Genomic DNA, 15,477 nt, shown 5'->3' on the forward strand with positions numbered 1-15,477 from the left:
TTCCTTGAGCAAACCTTGCAATAGGACATCCCTTCATGATTTAAAGATCATGCTAAGAGGAAAGAAATAACATGTCATCATAGAGAACAACTGTTTCTTCTGAATCTTACAGTCCCGTTAAAGCACTTGTATTGGACAACTTTAAAAATACGGTATACTTACTTCTTAGGTTATTTTCTGTGTTGGAACCAGCTACATTGTTTTAAAACTACTATCTCCTTCCCCTGCCACCCCTTCTTAACCTTTCTAGCCTCTAAAAATTGAATAATTTCCAAGATGCTCACCTGTGCCTAAATATTAGCTCTCTTGCACCCTGGAAGGAAAAGACAAATATGGCTTTACATAGTGGAACTCTATCTCTTTAAGAAAGAGACAATCTGACAATCTTACTCCTAGAAGAGGATTTTGGAAGTCTAGTCCAATTCATAAATGACAACTGTCTTTTTCTATTTTATTTGGAAGCTAATTACTTTATAATATTGTGGTGGGTTTTGCCATACATTCACATGAGCAACTGTCTTTTTCTTACTGAGCAAACTGTGGCTCATTATGATTAAATGATTTGTCTGAGACTGAGAAAGTAGCTTTGTCCACAGTCCAACTCTACTGACTTCCAATTCAGGTCTTTCTACTTTATCCTAGAGGTTAGCTGTAAAATTAAATGTATCCACAAGTAGCTTACCATAATGATGAAGGCTGGTTATCCTTTTAGAATTGGTTTGGACATTGGTTCTGCCACCTCATGTGTATAACTTTGAGTGAGAAAACAACTGAGCCTGTTTTTTTTAATCTTCAAACAACATATCTGGATTCTAGGAACATGTTTATTACCTAACATTATTTTGTATATAAAAATTAATATTTTCTTGTACAGACACATCTAAGATGTTACTTCAAACAAACAGGACTAATTTTCATCTGGCCATTTTCTCTAAGAGTTTTATTAATTTTTACAGATGTATATTCGGGGAAAATTACTATTTGCCAACTTTATTTTCAATGGTTATGGCACATCTGCTAAGGATCTTCAAAAGCAAACTGTGAAGACAAGGAGTGATTATCATATGGGATATTTCCTACCCAATGACTTCAGGATCCGGTAGAGTAAACTATATACAATCTACTTTATCTTTGCATTTTTAATTAAAAAAATCTCAGACAAGAGCAAAATTTCCTTGCCTCAAATCTTTTCTGCAAAGGGGTAGCTTATTTATTTAAAAGTTCAGTTCAAGGAAGATCACTTTCTCTTTAACCAGCATTCAGTCTGAAGAGCCACTGTGGAATTACCATGAATGTTCCCAAGTCTATAGCTAAGCTTAGGAAAGTTAAAACCAACTTTCCATTCATTACACAGGAAAAGTATGATCCACAGGACCTTAACTCCCTTATTAGTTCAACAGGCCCTTTCTGTAAGGGAGGTCATGTAAGGCAACAAATGTAACAGGATGAGAATGTCACAGAGAATGTTAAAATGGAGTTTTTACACTTAACCTGCTGCTTTTGCGCTGATAAAGTCTCATGTGAGGCACCTGAATGATCAAACAAACTTAGACTAATGAATCCAAGGCTTTCCTAGACAACCACTGTCTTTTGGGAAAAAATATTGGGGAAAAAAAAAAAAAGTCCAATAAAAAAATAAAGACAGAAGAAACAGAAAAAGAAATTTTATCTTTTGGCTAATTCATGTGACAAACACCAGAATACAAAAGGTACAAAGTATAAAGAAGTACAGATTTTATTGGAGACTTAGGCTAAGGAGGAACGACAATAATAGAGATATGTACAAACCTACTGTTGGGATTTTGTAAAATCTTTTAAAACAGTTCACAAAAATGCATTATGATAAAATACATAGAGTTATCAAAGAAATTACTGTTCAAAAAAGGTTATACTCTCAAGTCTTCAAGTAGGGTTGGAAACGTAGTTTTACCATATAAAACATAAGTAGTCAAAAAGTAAAAATTAAAGCATCTCTGAAAGAATATTTTCAAATGATATTTAAAAAATACACCTTAACACTCTGAAAATATCTAAAGTGAAGGCAGACTTTAGAAACTTCCTATGTAAATAAGCATCAACTTTGTAGGACAGTATGCAAATTCCTATTGTCAGTGTTCATAAATAACCATGTTAAAAGTGAGTAGACAGGCCCCTTCCCATAACCAAGAATACTTACTGTATATAAACATAAGCTGGGCTAACTGTCAAGAAATAAAGTTAACTGTGCACTGATATAAGAATGCAGATGACAGAACTTCTTCATGTTTGGGTGAACACAAAATGTCAAATTCTGGCAGAAGATGAAAATAAGGCTCACCTATTAAATCTATATAGTCCATTAGAGAAAAAAATGAATGAGAAGACTTGAGGCATAAATTAAGAGTGAATTTACAAGACAATAAAACACATTTAAATCATTTAGCTTTAAAATTCAAAATCAGTAGACCCATAGTCTACTCTTTTATTAAGAATATATACACACACACAGAGTAACATGTACAGTGCTTTGATTTACACAAACAGGAAAACATTGTGCAAAAAGAAAAACATTGAGAAGCGTAAACATAGCAAGATTTAAAAGGCAAAAATAACAGAATCCATGGGATGAAGCATCTACATAACGAATGTAATACAGAAATAAGCCCAGGGTTGAGTTCTTCAGATGAGCCTCGACAGTCTCTCAGTCCTATGTTAAAGGACACCTCACTGGCCAGAGTTTTCTAGTGTGACAAGGCTTGGAAGAATAGCACAGTTTTAGCTGCTTTCACAGGTACAGTCCCTGCTTAGTCTGCAATTACTTCAAACATGGTCTAAATCTACTGAAATGCTAGTATTACCAAAAGTATACATTTTCATTGTGTATTAATAACCTTTGGTGTATAATATACAAATATTATTTTGTATAATATACAAATATTATATTGTATAATACAATATACAAATATAATAACCAAAGGTGTATAACAACCTTTGGGGGTGTTTTCAATATGCCTGTTCAGAAATCTTGTTCTCCAAATTAAATAAAAACATGTATATGACTATAGTGATGTTATAATATGAGGCCATTTGATAAATCAACTAGGTCAGAATATTTTAAAAATCCAGAGCAGCAGGGAACAAAAATAAAGAACCTTGCTAAAAATCTTATAGCAGATTCCAAAATGCAGCCCACATTGAGTCTAACAGGGATGGAGCATCTACAAATGTTGCTCAAGTTCTCCCCAGATCTGAATTTCAAAAAGCAAGCTGAAAGCAATGTGGTAGATTCAGTAACAGATTAAAAGAAAAAGGCATTAAATTCCAGAAACAAGAGTTTAAGAATCACCTACAATGCAGCAAGAAAGCAAAGACTTTTTAGAATACCTTTTTAGAAACTACGAAAAATTAGTTAAATGAGACTGTGATACTATTGTTGAGTAGAAAGTTTTTGAGAAAAGCAAAAGCAGAAATCATGAATTTGGGGAGGAGGGAAATTTGTTTTGGTGGCTAAGTTGCTTACCCTAAAAATAGAGACCAGATAATAAAAATTTTAAGAACAATGCTTCTCACTGGCAATTAATAATAACCATATTATATACCACGTTCCTATTGTGATAAATTACTATAATGTCAAAGTCTGGTAAGACTATCTTGTCCACTGTCATCCCTCTATTTGAGAAGGATTAAGGAACCAATTCTTGTTCACACATAGGCACACATACAAAAAAAACATTAAACTCAGTATGTCTCGTCAGCTTCAGGTTGTCTTCAGCCTTCACACTCTTGACGTTCCAGGAATGATGCGCGAGTTTAGGTTGGTTCTAGGATAGGCCCAGGGGCCTGGTTTGATCTGGGATCCCTGGGACCATACCTAGAACAAACCCAAACAAAACCAAACTCCTTGGGAGTGTTTTCAGCTCAGGCAGACTTCTGGCTTTTCACTCATATGGACCTCCAGGGCTGTACCAGAACCATAAGCCAGTCTTTAAGGGATGGGTGTAACATATCTGGAGCTTTCTGTATGTCGACAGATGCTAGTACTGTGCTTGAGTAAGCATTATTTAAATCATGTTATGAACAGAAGTACAAGTTGGTGAAATAAAAGTGCAGAAAATACTGTGATTCAGCTAATACAGATTCCATTTGAGCTAATATATTATAGATGTACTTGGGAAGGGAAAAAGAATGTAATTACTTGTAAAAGACTGTGTTAGTTTTTAAAATATGTTCAATGATAAAATAATTTGTAGGTAGCCGACCTTTAAGAAAATGCTAAAAAGTGAAAAACGTCAAGTCCAAAATAGTGAAATTATCTCTTATTTGGAGAAACTCTTAAAATATAAATGAGAGGAGAAATATACTTGTGCAACAGTATCTCACAGAATATACTCACTTTTAAAAACAGTGTATTCCAAAGTATACACAACTTAAATACTGTCCTGTTGCAGTAAAATGTTTGATATTTAACAAATGAAATTAGTAAATAGAAATGAAACTAACTGAATCGCTCACAGGTTAAAATATATATTAAAATTTATAGCATTTAAAACATATGTATTTTAATTTATCACACATTTTAGGATATCCATAAAAATCAACTCCTTATTCATGTTAAACTTCTGTATATGTGAATTCTGGAATCAATTCACCCTCTTTTTGATTTACAGCAATTATACTAGGTAGAGTCATTTTCTTCTCACAACTACACTTAAAGAGAATTTTTCTCCTTGTATCACCAAACCAAGTTTGGCTTCATAACTATTTTGTAGTGGCAGCTTCAACTTAAGACAGTGTTTTGGATCATCTATTTTTTGATGAAAATTGTATCATAATTCCCTTCTAGCAGCATGAATAACTGAAAGCTGACTTTGAGGCATGGCCATAAAATAAGTGGGCTGATTCTCTAATTACCGTGTAATTAGATGGCAGGATGAATCAACATATGGTTACTAAAACACAATCAGACTTTGGTAAAAGCAAGTAGTTCAGTGCTGATATCAGACAAGTATCCCTTTCTGGACAGGTTTGAATTTTACTTGCAGATATTATATAACATGCAAATCTAATGTTTATTTTTCACAAGAAAAATAATCATGCTTGATTAACACATAAAATTATAACTTAAACATGCAAAATACAGAATGGCAGTGGGGATTTAGTCATTCAAGTATCTGTCAAGATCATTAGATCTAACACTTTTATGTTTGGCCAGCTTTTAATATACATTTAATTGAATAAAAGATAGTATCTTAAAAACTTGTATAATCAAAGAATAATTTTCCTGTGTATAATTGTTTTGAGTCTAAAATCCTTATTACCGTTCAGTTCTCCATAGTATCAATAACAAAACTTTCCTTATTTTCCAGGGCTCAACCTACTTCGTGTTTTGAAAATGAGGATACATTTCTCTAAAAACAAAACTGACATAACAAAAACAACCTAGCCAAAGAAATCCTTGGCATCGTGTGGTATCCAATTCAAATAGAAAGTACTATAGAAAAAGCTAATTTGACTACACTGGTTTTAATCAGCGCCAAAAATATTAGCAGCGTGAAATATATAGAAGGTAAAGTATGGAAACAAAATGGTTTCTTTGGTATACTGACAGCTCTTCTATTCTGAGAACAGGACTCTAATCTAGTACACTTAAAGACAGCAATGAAACAGGTAGTAAGTTATAACTCATGTAGTTAGGTATAATCCAGTTTTCCAGGTTTTCACTGAGTCAGTTTACTCTTTGTATTTTTTATACATTATGCTAGCTGTCTCAGTCAGCTGTTTTCCAAAACTGAAGCAGTCTAGAAGGAACATTATGAAGGCAGAGAAAGGCTATTGCTACAGGCACACTTCAGTGAGCAGTAATAGAGAATCAAAACTATTAGAAATCAAAGGCACAGCAGAATGACTTATTTAGTAAAGGGGCATATAGCTTTCAGTGCCTGAGTAGTTTATTACAGTAAAACTGTTGTTAGTAACAATCATTTTGACATCAAAATTTTTTCAATGTATTTCATATATTGCTTAAGAAGGCAGTGATGCATATTGTTTTAAAAAGATTTTCTTCAGTAATTCCAAAAAATTTAAAAGCTCTTTAGAAGTTTAAGCTCCACAGAAAACTGGGATATCTAGAATGACTCATTCCCCAAATATTCAGTTAGGCAGTTCTTACTAAATTAGCCATGCATGTTTAGTCTCAAACCAATAGTTCTAGAATATAAATCTTGGTGAACAGAGTTGAAGTCTACTTATAGTGCTCTAAGTTTTAAGTCTGCATACTATATTAGAACACTTAGCAAGAATAAAATATTTAACATTTTCCTAAAATATATACAGTGATTTATACAAAGATAGTCAAATTTTCTTTTATGGCTGAATTCATTAATGGAGAGTCTTAGAAACATCACCATATAAAAACTGAATTAATACTCTAAATGTATAGCAATCACATATTCAAACAAGTATTTTTAGCAAATTCTTAGTAAAGAACTAAGAAGCAAACAAAAGTATGCTGAGCAGCCAAACAGGTACCACAAAGTCCATGCACTGTACTGACAGAAAAGCCCCTTAAGCCTTGTTCAGTCTACTTACTCTTATTTTAGACACAATTCTAGCAAGCTTGGCAATCTGGTTTCTCAGTCCACAGCAGATTAGAAGCAGCAAGTTAGGGGCCTAGTGCGGGAAGCAGGCATACAGGACAGCAGCAAAAAGTGACAACTGATTATAAGGGAAGATAGAGAAACTGTGAAAAACAGATATGACTCAAAAAGCACAGCAACGCAAGGTCACGTAGTAAAGGGCATTCTATATCTCAGCAGCCCCTAAGGGTGGATTTCTGTTATCACCCCATGTTCTTAAAGATGACAAAGAAAATGCAGAGAAGTAGAAAGTATATTTAGAATATTTCTTATAAAACTGTTAAAAAAATAATGATTAAATGGATTTGCCTCAGTTAACTGAAAAATTAAATTATGCAAGGTAGCCGCCTTAGCATATGATATAGCCAATGATGATATAAATGGATTGTTACTGTATTTAAGATATTTTCCCTTCTAAAATATTTGTAGTTTTCTTTTTTTTTTTGGTTGCACCATGTGGCATGTGGGATCTTAGTTCCCCAATGAGGAGCTGAACCCATGGCCCCTGCAATGGAAGCATGGAGTCCTAACCATTGAACCACCAGGGTGTTACCTGTAGCTCATCTCGTAATTCTCAGTGTGATTTGCATAAATGTCTTATAAATAGAATTGGAGGGATAAATCAATCTTTATGCTTTTTCTGGTTATCCACTTTAGTTCAAATAATGAGCTATACTACAGCCTTATGGTATGCAGCTCTTGTTTTGTTCAGATAGAGAAACAATATGCTATGATTAAACCAGATCCATTGACCTTTTCTTCCCACATGATATAAATTTATCAAAATATTTCATATTTTACATTACTGATGATGTGTAAGTAAAAGTCAGTCATCAGAGTGAAATGACCTCTAGGGTTGCTTTTGACTAATACTCCAGTGACTTATAGTTGTATGAAATGTATCAGAACTTAATTCTTTTTATGCTTTAACATTAAAAACTTTACCATTTTTATTATGTGAATCAGAATATTACTATTTATTTTTCAAAAAAGTTGAGTTAAATTTTTTGACCTATTTTATTAACATATTTACTAACTGCTTACTAATATAAACAGGTCTTGTTTCCCAGCCTCAAAAGTTTTATTTTCTTTTTAACTATGTCTGAGAAGTCAGAAGTCACAAATATCATTTAGTAATTCAGAGAATTTGGGTTTTAATATAAAAACTCTCCATGATATTATTACTTCAGCTGCACTGATAGCTTTTAAATTATAGAGATCTGGGATTTAAACTCAGGTCTATCCTTCTATATTAATTCTTTAAAACCATATTCTTAAATTTCCATAGAAAGTTACCTTAAATGCATTTTTTTCTGACTTTATCTTCAACAACTTCAGAAATTAAACTTGAGTCAATTGCATGAGTTTCTAATGAAATATATTCACACGCTGTTAAGTACAATTGATTTTAATGAGGACTTAACTGTGGAAGTCAGATCAAAGAGACAACTTGTGAAAATAAGCAACGACCTGCCAATCCAGGACCAGCAAAAGTCTGGCCCTAGATAGGCCAGATATGTAGACTTTCACTGAAGGCTTGGGGAAAAAAAGGATTTAAAATATGATAACTGTCACCAGATCATTTACTGCCATGACTTTCCTAACTGTAGGCAAGGGGCAAAAATCTTGTCTTTAAGAGTGACCTAAATGCCTTTTTTCTAGAAACATTTATATTAAAAGCTCTCACGGTATTACTCCTTACAAGAATTATTCTGTCAAAATACCATTGTTAAATTTGGAAAGCACAATTACAAGTTTTCCCCACAGAATATTTTCCCCAGAGGGCTTCTTTTGGACAGAGGATGACAGCCATAAAACTAGTCACAAGCCTGATAAGGAAAATTGAAATATTCTGAGAAAAGTAACAAAAATATCTAGGTATGTTACACTGAGTTATTTATTTCCTAGGGTATTCATGGCAAGAACAATAAGGTCCTAGACAGAGTTGTTAGATTTTTACTGGGTATAAATATCACCTACATCTTGTTCCAAAATGACCACTAAGAATACTTGAGAGTACGGCCCCAAATCTGCATTAAAAAAAAATAAGACCTACAGTTTATTTTAATGCAGGTGGGCCCACGGGGGTGGGTGGAGGGCGGGGAGAGGAACAGAGAAACACTGACCGCTAGACTATTGTAAGAGAAAATAAGGAATTTTCACAGGTAAAATAATTTTTTACCTTGGAAATATTCTAAAAAATGACAAATTTTGAAAAGTACATAAAAGAACATTCAATTACAATTCCAAGACCCTTCTTATCATGATTTCAAGTAGAATTTTCATAGAACTAAGTAACAACTAGTGAATAAAACAGATCAGAATGGAAGGTTAAGAATTCCTGATTAAAAATAATAATAAAAAAGAATTCCTGATTAAAATTAGTCTTTCAAAATTAAAAAGTACCATTTTAGAAATTAAATAAAACTGGCATAATATAATGAAGATATTTCCCACAAACTGGTGTAGTAAAATATATATATATAATAATAGAATTAAAAATGATTAAACTCTAATTCTGTGTATAAGGTTATATAGATTTAGAGAAAGATTATCCAAGTTTTTCCATAATTCTAAATTCAAGGAAAAAAGGAGTTGGCAAACTAAGCAATTTCAAGTGAAAATAAACTCTAAGCATTATCATTTAAGACTGTAATAGTTACAACACAAAATTTTTTCTTGAAATTTAGCTATTTCTAAGTGTTACAGGCCCACCCTAACATATTGCTAAGAGCTTAATTATGGGTAAGTCCCAGAATATTTGGCAACTGGCAGAATCACTTATAGTATATGAAATCGCTATTATTCATATAAAGCAGAATGAAGTTTTTCCTCGGGACCAAAAATAAAATTCCTTAGATTACTGGAAAAAAAAAAAATACCCTTTGGTATACAAAAATTTACTCATTTGAAGTGCTAAGTTACAAGAATTTAAGTGTGTTTCTTTAACTCCAAAGGCACACTAGATTCATAATTTCCTTTCTAGGACAGTAGCATAGAGTTTTTCCTACATTTTCCTCAAATAACATCTGTAAACTATGTCAGTGCATAGGAGCTATAGGTAGTAAAAAACATATACTCTTGAAAATATCACTTTGAAAACGTAATCACAACACAAAACAGATGAAACTGAGACAATTTGGAAAGCAACGTCTTAGGAGGTAGTTTGTAAATAAAGTTATTAAGGAGACAAGGATGCTTTCCAAGAAGTCAACAGGATGTTTCCATAATCTTATTAAGGTGGAGAGGGTACAGCTTCAGGCTAGAAATTAGCAGCATCATGATTTACTGATGGCAATGGCACCCATTAACTCTAGGGAAACTGATGGAAGAAACCTTTTTATAAAGTCGGGGATGAGGCCTCGAACTACAGAGATCCCACTTTGGTATCATCTCTTTTAGTTGCAACAACAGAAAAAGATAAATATACAAAAATTTAAAGGATAATTCCTAAAAAGGTGCAATGTTTTTCTTTACAAGATCATTAAGAAATCTTAAGATACTGAATACACATACAAACAAGGACACATGTTACAACCCAAGTACTTTCGAAACCATGTTTTAGTTCCAAACCCCAGTACACATCAATTTCATGAATTCAACTTTTTTTATTCAGAACGTGTATCTTTAAGATTGGTATAAACAAAAATTAAATACAAACAACTTGTTATTGACATAATAGCTGCAGTTATTAACTGCGAGAATACAGTAAAAAGGAGCCTTACTAAATGTTAATATTCTTGCAACAGAATTATCCCAGTCATTTTATGGTAGTAAATTCTGGCAAGAAATGATAAATTCATTTGTTATTAAAGATACTTAAAGAGTTTCCAAGATCAATCAGTCATGCTGCAAATAAAACAGCAATTTATTCAAGAGAGCCCTTACCTTTCTCTTATTCTCCTAAAAGGTCTGCCATTTATAGGTAACTAGTATTTCCAGATCAGTTGTTCAAACCCAGGTTCTTCCTATAATTTCACATCTTAGCTTTAAACACAGTAAACTTACACTCATTTTCCCTTTCCAGTGGAATTTCTAGTCTTGAAGTTAAAACACTTTCACAAAAAAAGAATAAAATCCTTCACGTAAATCTTGGTTCTTACTTTTCTTCTACCTCATTTTCATTTTCTTGTATTATGTGTTCTTCCTCCTCATCACCAAAAGTCTGTTCCTGCATGGTGGTAAAGGAGAGAGATCTAGCAGCCACTTCTGCAGCGAGGCCAGCAGTGAAAGTGAAACCAGGGGACAGCTGTAGCTGTGCCAGCCTCTGCTTGATGGAGGGCTGTGATGAGACCCTGGGGGTTGGGTGGGCAGGGGCCAGGCCATCTACATCTGCCTGCGGAGACTCATCTTCACTCTCACATTGGTAATGTGCTCTTTCTTCAGCTCCTTGGAAGAAGACTTCATTTGCAGAATTGTCTTTACTTTTACCATCTACAGGGTATTCACATAAATACTCAGTCCTACTACTTATTTCATTGTCAGCTGTAGAGGTTTTATTATTTTCCTCTTCAGTATCATTTTTACCAACTTTCCCCATATCTGAATCCACTGATGGCTCTGAATTACTTATGGGTTCCACTGGGTCTACAGGAGACAAGGATTTCAACACAGCTTCAAAGAAAAAAAAAAAAAGAAAGAAAAATAATAACTAAAAACCCAGCAATGATTTAAACTTTAATTTAAACTCCAAGTAGGTTTTTCTTATAAAGAACAATAAATAAAAGCTAAATAAAACTTTCTAGTAAATCAAAGTAAATTTATAAAACCAGAGAACTTTATAAGAGATCAAATACCTAAGACATGAAATGAGATGGGGTTTTGATAAATATTTTAAAACACCTCATGTATTCTCTTAATTCAAACCATTAAAGCAGTGTTTTCAAGGTGTGGCTCTTGAACCAACAGCATCAGTCAGCATCACCTAGGAATTTTTTAGAAATGAAAATTCTTCAGCTCCACCCCATACCTACTGAATCGGAAACTGAAGGAGGACTGGCTAAGGTTTGACAAGCCCTCTGCTGGATTCTGATGCGCACACGAGTTTGAGAGCCACTGTACTAAAGGATAAGCAGCATGGTTTCACCCATAGTATGATAGACGAAACACCTAAGAGTAATTCAAGTAATAATCCTATCATCATCAACACACACATATTTACAAGTTAAAACATCATGGAAAAAAATGACAACATACAATTCAACTCACTTGTCAACCACCTCATAAGACCCTGATGACAGTAAAGCCGTAACTTCTACATATTTTAACGCCACAGAAAAATATAAAATAAAATAAAACCTGTATTCCATATCAACTACTGTACAAAGCGTAATACATAAATATTACATCCATACGGCAGAAGTTGTCCTTTCAAGGAAAATGAAGTTTTATTTAGCCCCTCTTGATGTTAGTAGGCAGTGGGTTGCTTGCTATGCAGTCTCTCCTCCCAGTATGAGGGGTTAGTACAATACAATATGTTATGAAGCATGACGGAAGAAAAAAAAGTGCGTCTTGAAGATCTGGCGTTTATTTTAAAAAATAATTTGTAAAACGTGTCCATTTCCAAGAAACAGATCCCTAAGCTGCAGTAACTCCACTAGAGAAGCAGCAACAACAGAAAAAAATGGCCACAGCAGGTTCCAGTGTAGAATTTCCCTCTCTAATTCCATTCGGACTTTACCCCTGTAGGCAGAGATGAAAACAACTCTGGAAGATGTACTGAAATTTTTCATGGGAAAAGCATTTTAAGGTATCAGCTTTTTACTTATTTTCATAAACTAAATTAGCATTATGCCTTTTCAAATATAAACTATCAAAAGCACATACCTGAAAAGAGATACTTCTCTCATCATTATATCTTTACCCATACTGTCAAGAGGATAGTTTTAAAGCCACATGAAAAAAGTTACTAAACAATAAAAAAGGATACAAGTTTATATACAGTGCTATTTTCAGACTTTGTGTACAACTTTGTGGACAGTGTTAGCTGATAAATCTGTTAATTCTTAAAGCAACACATATTAGAAGTTGATTGATATTCCTGATTATTGTTAATTAAATGAGGGCGGGTAATCTGTATAATGCATCAATGAACTAGTATGTTAACACTGTGCTAGAATATAAGCCTCCAGGACTGTACAGATTTCTGTCTCTTGATCTATGTGCTGGGGATTCAATAGTAAACCGTATCTTATTATCTACTTATTGAGTAATTTTCTAAATGAATACTGTGGGGGATAATAAAGCCCCTATTTAAGAATACTGTAATTTAATTTCAGAAACAAAAAAAATAGAACACACAGGAAACAATAGTGTCTAAAATCTAATACTCCTAATCTCTGATTTACGAAGGCCCAATATATGGACAAGCAGGTTGCAGGAACTCTCTGCTTTTTGCTCAAGAAATCCTTTCATTTCACAACAGTGTCCCCTGCGTGCAAGGCTCTGTAGTAGTGGGAGAGGTGGCAGGACTGGAACAGTACGAGGGGGACTCATGGAGGAAAGACTGGTGGAGAGGACAGGATGCCTGTGAAAGGGATCACCACGAATACTTTTCATTAATAAAAACAGCCAGCTTGCAGAACCATTGTCTAATTAGATATAAGTAGAGAAAGATATCTATATTAGAAATAGTGGGGAATATAGTTGAATATGGGGGACTCATGATGGAGGCTTGAAACCAGGAATCGGAGTTAAAAACTGTAGGTTTTTAAGACAGAGAGCTATTATCTATGTGCTGTTTGAGAAAAATCAAATTAGTTTTCAAGGATAGACAGAAGCAAACCTAAAGGCTTAGAAGCTATCTTTAAGAATAGCTTAGAAGAAAAAGGTATTGAAAATGCAAGTCAGCTAAGAGGCTATTATAATATATAAGCCTAAGTTTATAAGTGTGTGTTAGTAGCTCAGTCATGTCCGACTCTTTGCAACCCAATGGATGGTAGCCCGCTAGGCTCCTCTGTCCATGAAATTCTCCAGGCAAGAATACTGGAGTGGAGAGCCAATCCCCTTCTCTACTGGATCTTCCTGACCCAGGAATTCAGGATCTTCCTGAATCCGGACCTCCTACATTGCAGGCAGATTCTTTACCATGAGAACCACCAGGGAAGCCCAGCCTTACAAGGACCTGGGCTATAAAGGGGATCAATGGGAAGAAAGGAGGAGGACAAAATCAAGAAGTATACATCTGGACAAGGGAGGATGGGAGGGCCCCAGAGAAGAAAAGAGAATGATGAGGAACCTTCCAAATAATCTATACACTTCTAGTGAAAAAGAGAAAGGGAAGAGAAGGCAGTTGATTTTGATGCTCCTCATATACTAAAATAGAAGGGAAGTCTCACTCTACCTGCTTAGAAATCCAGAGGAATTAATTCTTGAATTAGGAAATAGCTAGTTTGATGATACTGTTGAATACTAAGCTTCCCCTCTCTTCCTCCCTGCCTTCTATGAAGTTCTAAAGAAAAGAAGGGTGGTTACATAAAGAAGTTCAAGGGTAATCTTAGGTATTACCAGTCATCCACTTTTGTACAAATCCAAATATGGAGACAGCGTGCACATATGCATCTCTGCCTTCCATCTTCTGCAGTATTCAAATCAACTATTATTAAGTAACCTAGTGATATAGCTAAGGGCCTAGGGTTTAATTCATTGGTTTCAACAGTGAACAGTTATTAATTTTGTGTTATATTAAAAATTATAATTGAGAACAGGGTTTAGAATCTTTAACTCACTGAAACAAATTTAGTAGAAAAATAGAGTAACTGATGAAAAAGTCTGACTTCATATTCCCAATCTGATTATACAGTAACTCTTTTACTGATTAAATTGGATTACATAATGACTCTTTTAATGATCAAACTGACTTTGTCTCTAAAAGACAAAGTACTATACTTACTGGTGGATCCCTAAAATGAACACCATAACAATTCTGTGCTAAGATTTACAGTTTAAGAAAAAAGAATCCCTTACATTGAAATAAACTTTTACCTTGAAGTCAGTGCTTACCATGATCACTAAACAGAAGTTGCTTCCACTTCTGCCTTTCTGCCTCCGATGCTTTAAATCCCAGCACAGATTTCAGTTCTTGGAGCACCCTCTTGGATTCTTCATGTTCACGCTTCTGTCTCTCTCTGTCTTCTTGAGACAAGTAATAAAAATCATCCTTTCTGAAATCAGTGTCCATATCAACATCATCTACATAAGCTTCTAACTCCTGAAAATGAATGAAAGAAAGAAGACAGCACTTCAAGCAGACAGGTTTCTAGTAGCATTCACTGATTTGAACCTATCGAACTCCAAGATTAAAAAAAATAAGGACTCCTGGCACAGGTCACTGAAGCACAAATTGGGCATACAAAGCAAACACAGATAAACTGAAATCTTAACGAAACTTACTTGATACTAAATAGAGTTGTGGATAAGAAAATTTAACAACTTCAGTCATTGTTTTTCTACTCTGATACCATTTGATAGATCTAGTCAAGATTCAAGCTATTAGCTATGTCAAAATCAATCAAAATTAGCAGGGCTGTTGGTTTACGGAGGTAGTCAGGTATGTTAGCTTTCTTTGATAGACATTTGTATTTCTTTCTGACTCTTCAGGAAGTCTGAACACCATTGCTAGGATTAGGGAAAACCACATCTGATGGTTCTCCTTATCTCTAAGGTGAAGGGTAGGATCCTTATTACTCAGCTTCTGTTGCAGTTATGGTTAAGGAAAATTATTTGGGATCCTCTAATCACGGTGAATTTAACTCAGATGACCATTATATCTACTACTGTGGGCAGGAATTCCTTAGAAGAAATGGAGTAGCCATCATGGTCAACAAAAGAGTCCGAAATGTAGTACTTGGATGCAATCTAAAAA

At 34.2% G+C, this 15,477-nt stretch overlaps 1 protein-coding gene across 5 annotated transcripts in view; it reads right to left on the reverse strand.

Moving 5' to 3' along the window:
- Window positions 1-1,712: 1,712 nt before the first annotated feature.
- The window catches only part of VEZT (vezatin, adherens junctions transmembrane protein), a 79,603-nt gene continuing 65,838 nt past the window's right edge, over window positions 1,713-15,477 (reverse strand). For 4 of the 5 annotated variants that reach the window (XM_027543125.1, XM_027543124.1, XM_027543127.1 and 1 more), the window contains 2 exons: window positions 14,616-14,823; window positions 1,713-11,228 (listed from right to left, as the gene is read on the reverse strand). In XM_027543125.1, coding sequence (XP_027398926.1) covers window positions 10,714-11,228; window positions 14,616-14,823 — 723 coding nt within the window. In that variant the 3' untranslated portion in view covers window positions 1,713-10,713. Of the gene's footprint in view, window positions 11,229-11,278; window positions 12,297-14,615; window positions 14,824-15,477 lie in introns of those variants that run through there. The other variant, XM_027543126.1, reaches the window with a different exon arrangement.

This window comes from Bos indicus x Bos taurus, chromosome 5, assembly GCF_003369695.1.
Source record: "Bos indicus x Bos taurus breed Angus x Brahman F1 hybrid chromosome 5, Bos_hybrid_MaternalHap_v2.0, whole genome shotgun sequence".
NCBI classification, from domain to species: Eukaryota; Metazoa; Chordata; class Mammalia; order Artiodactyla; family Bovidae; genus Bos; species Bos indicus x Bos taurus.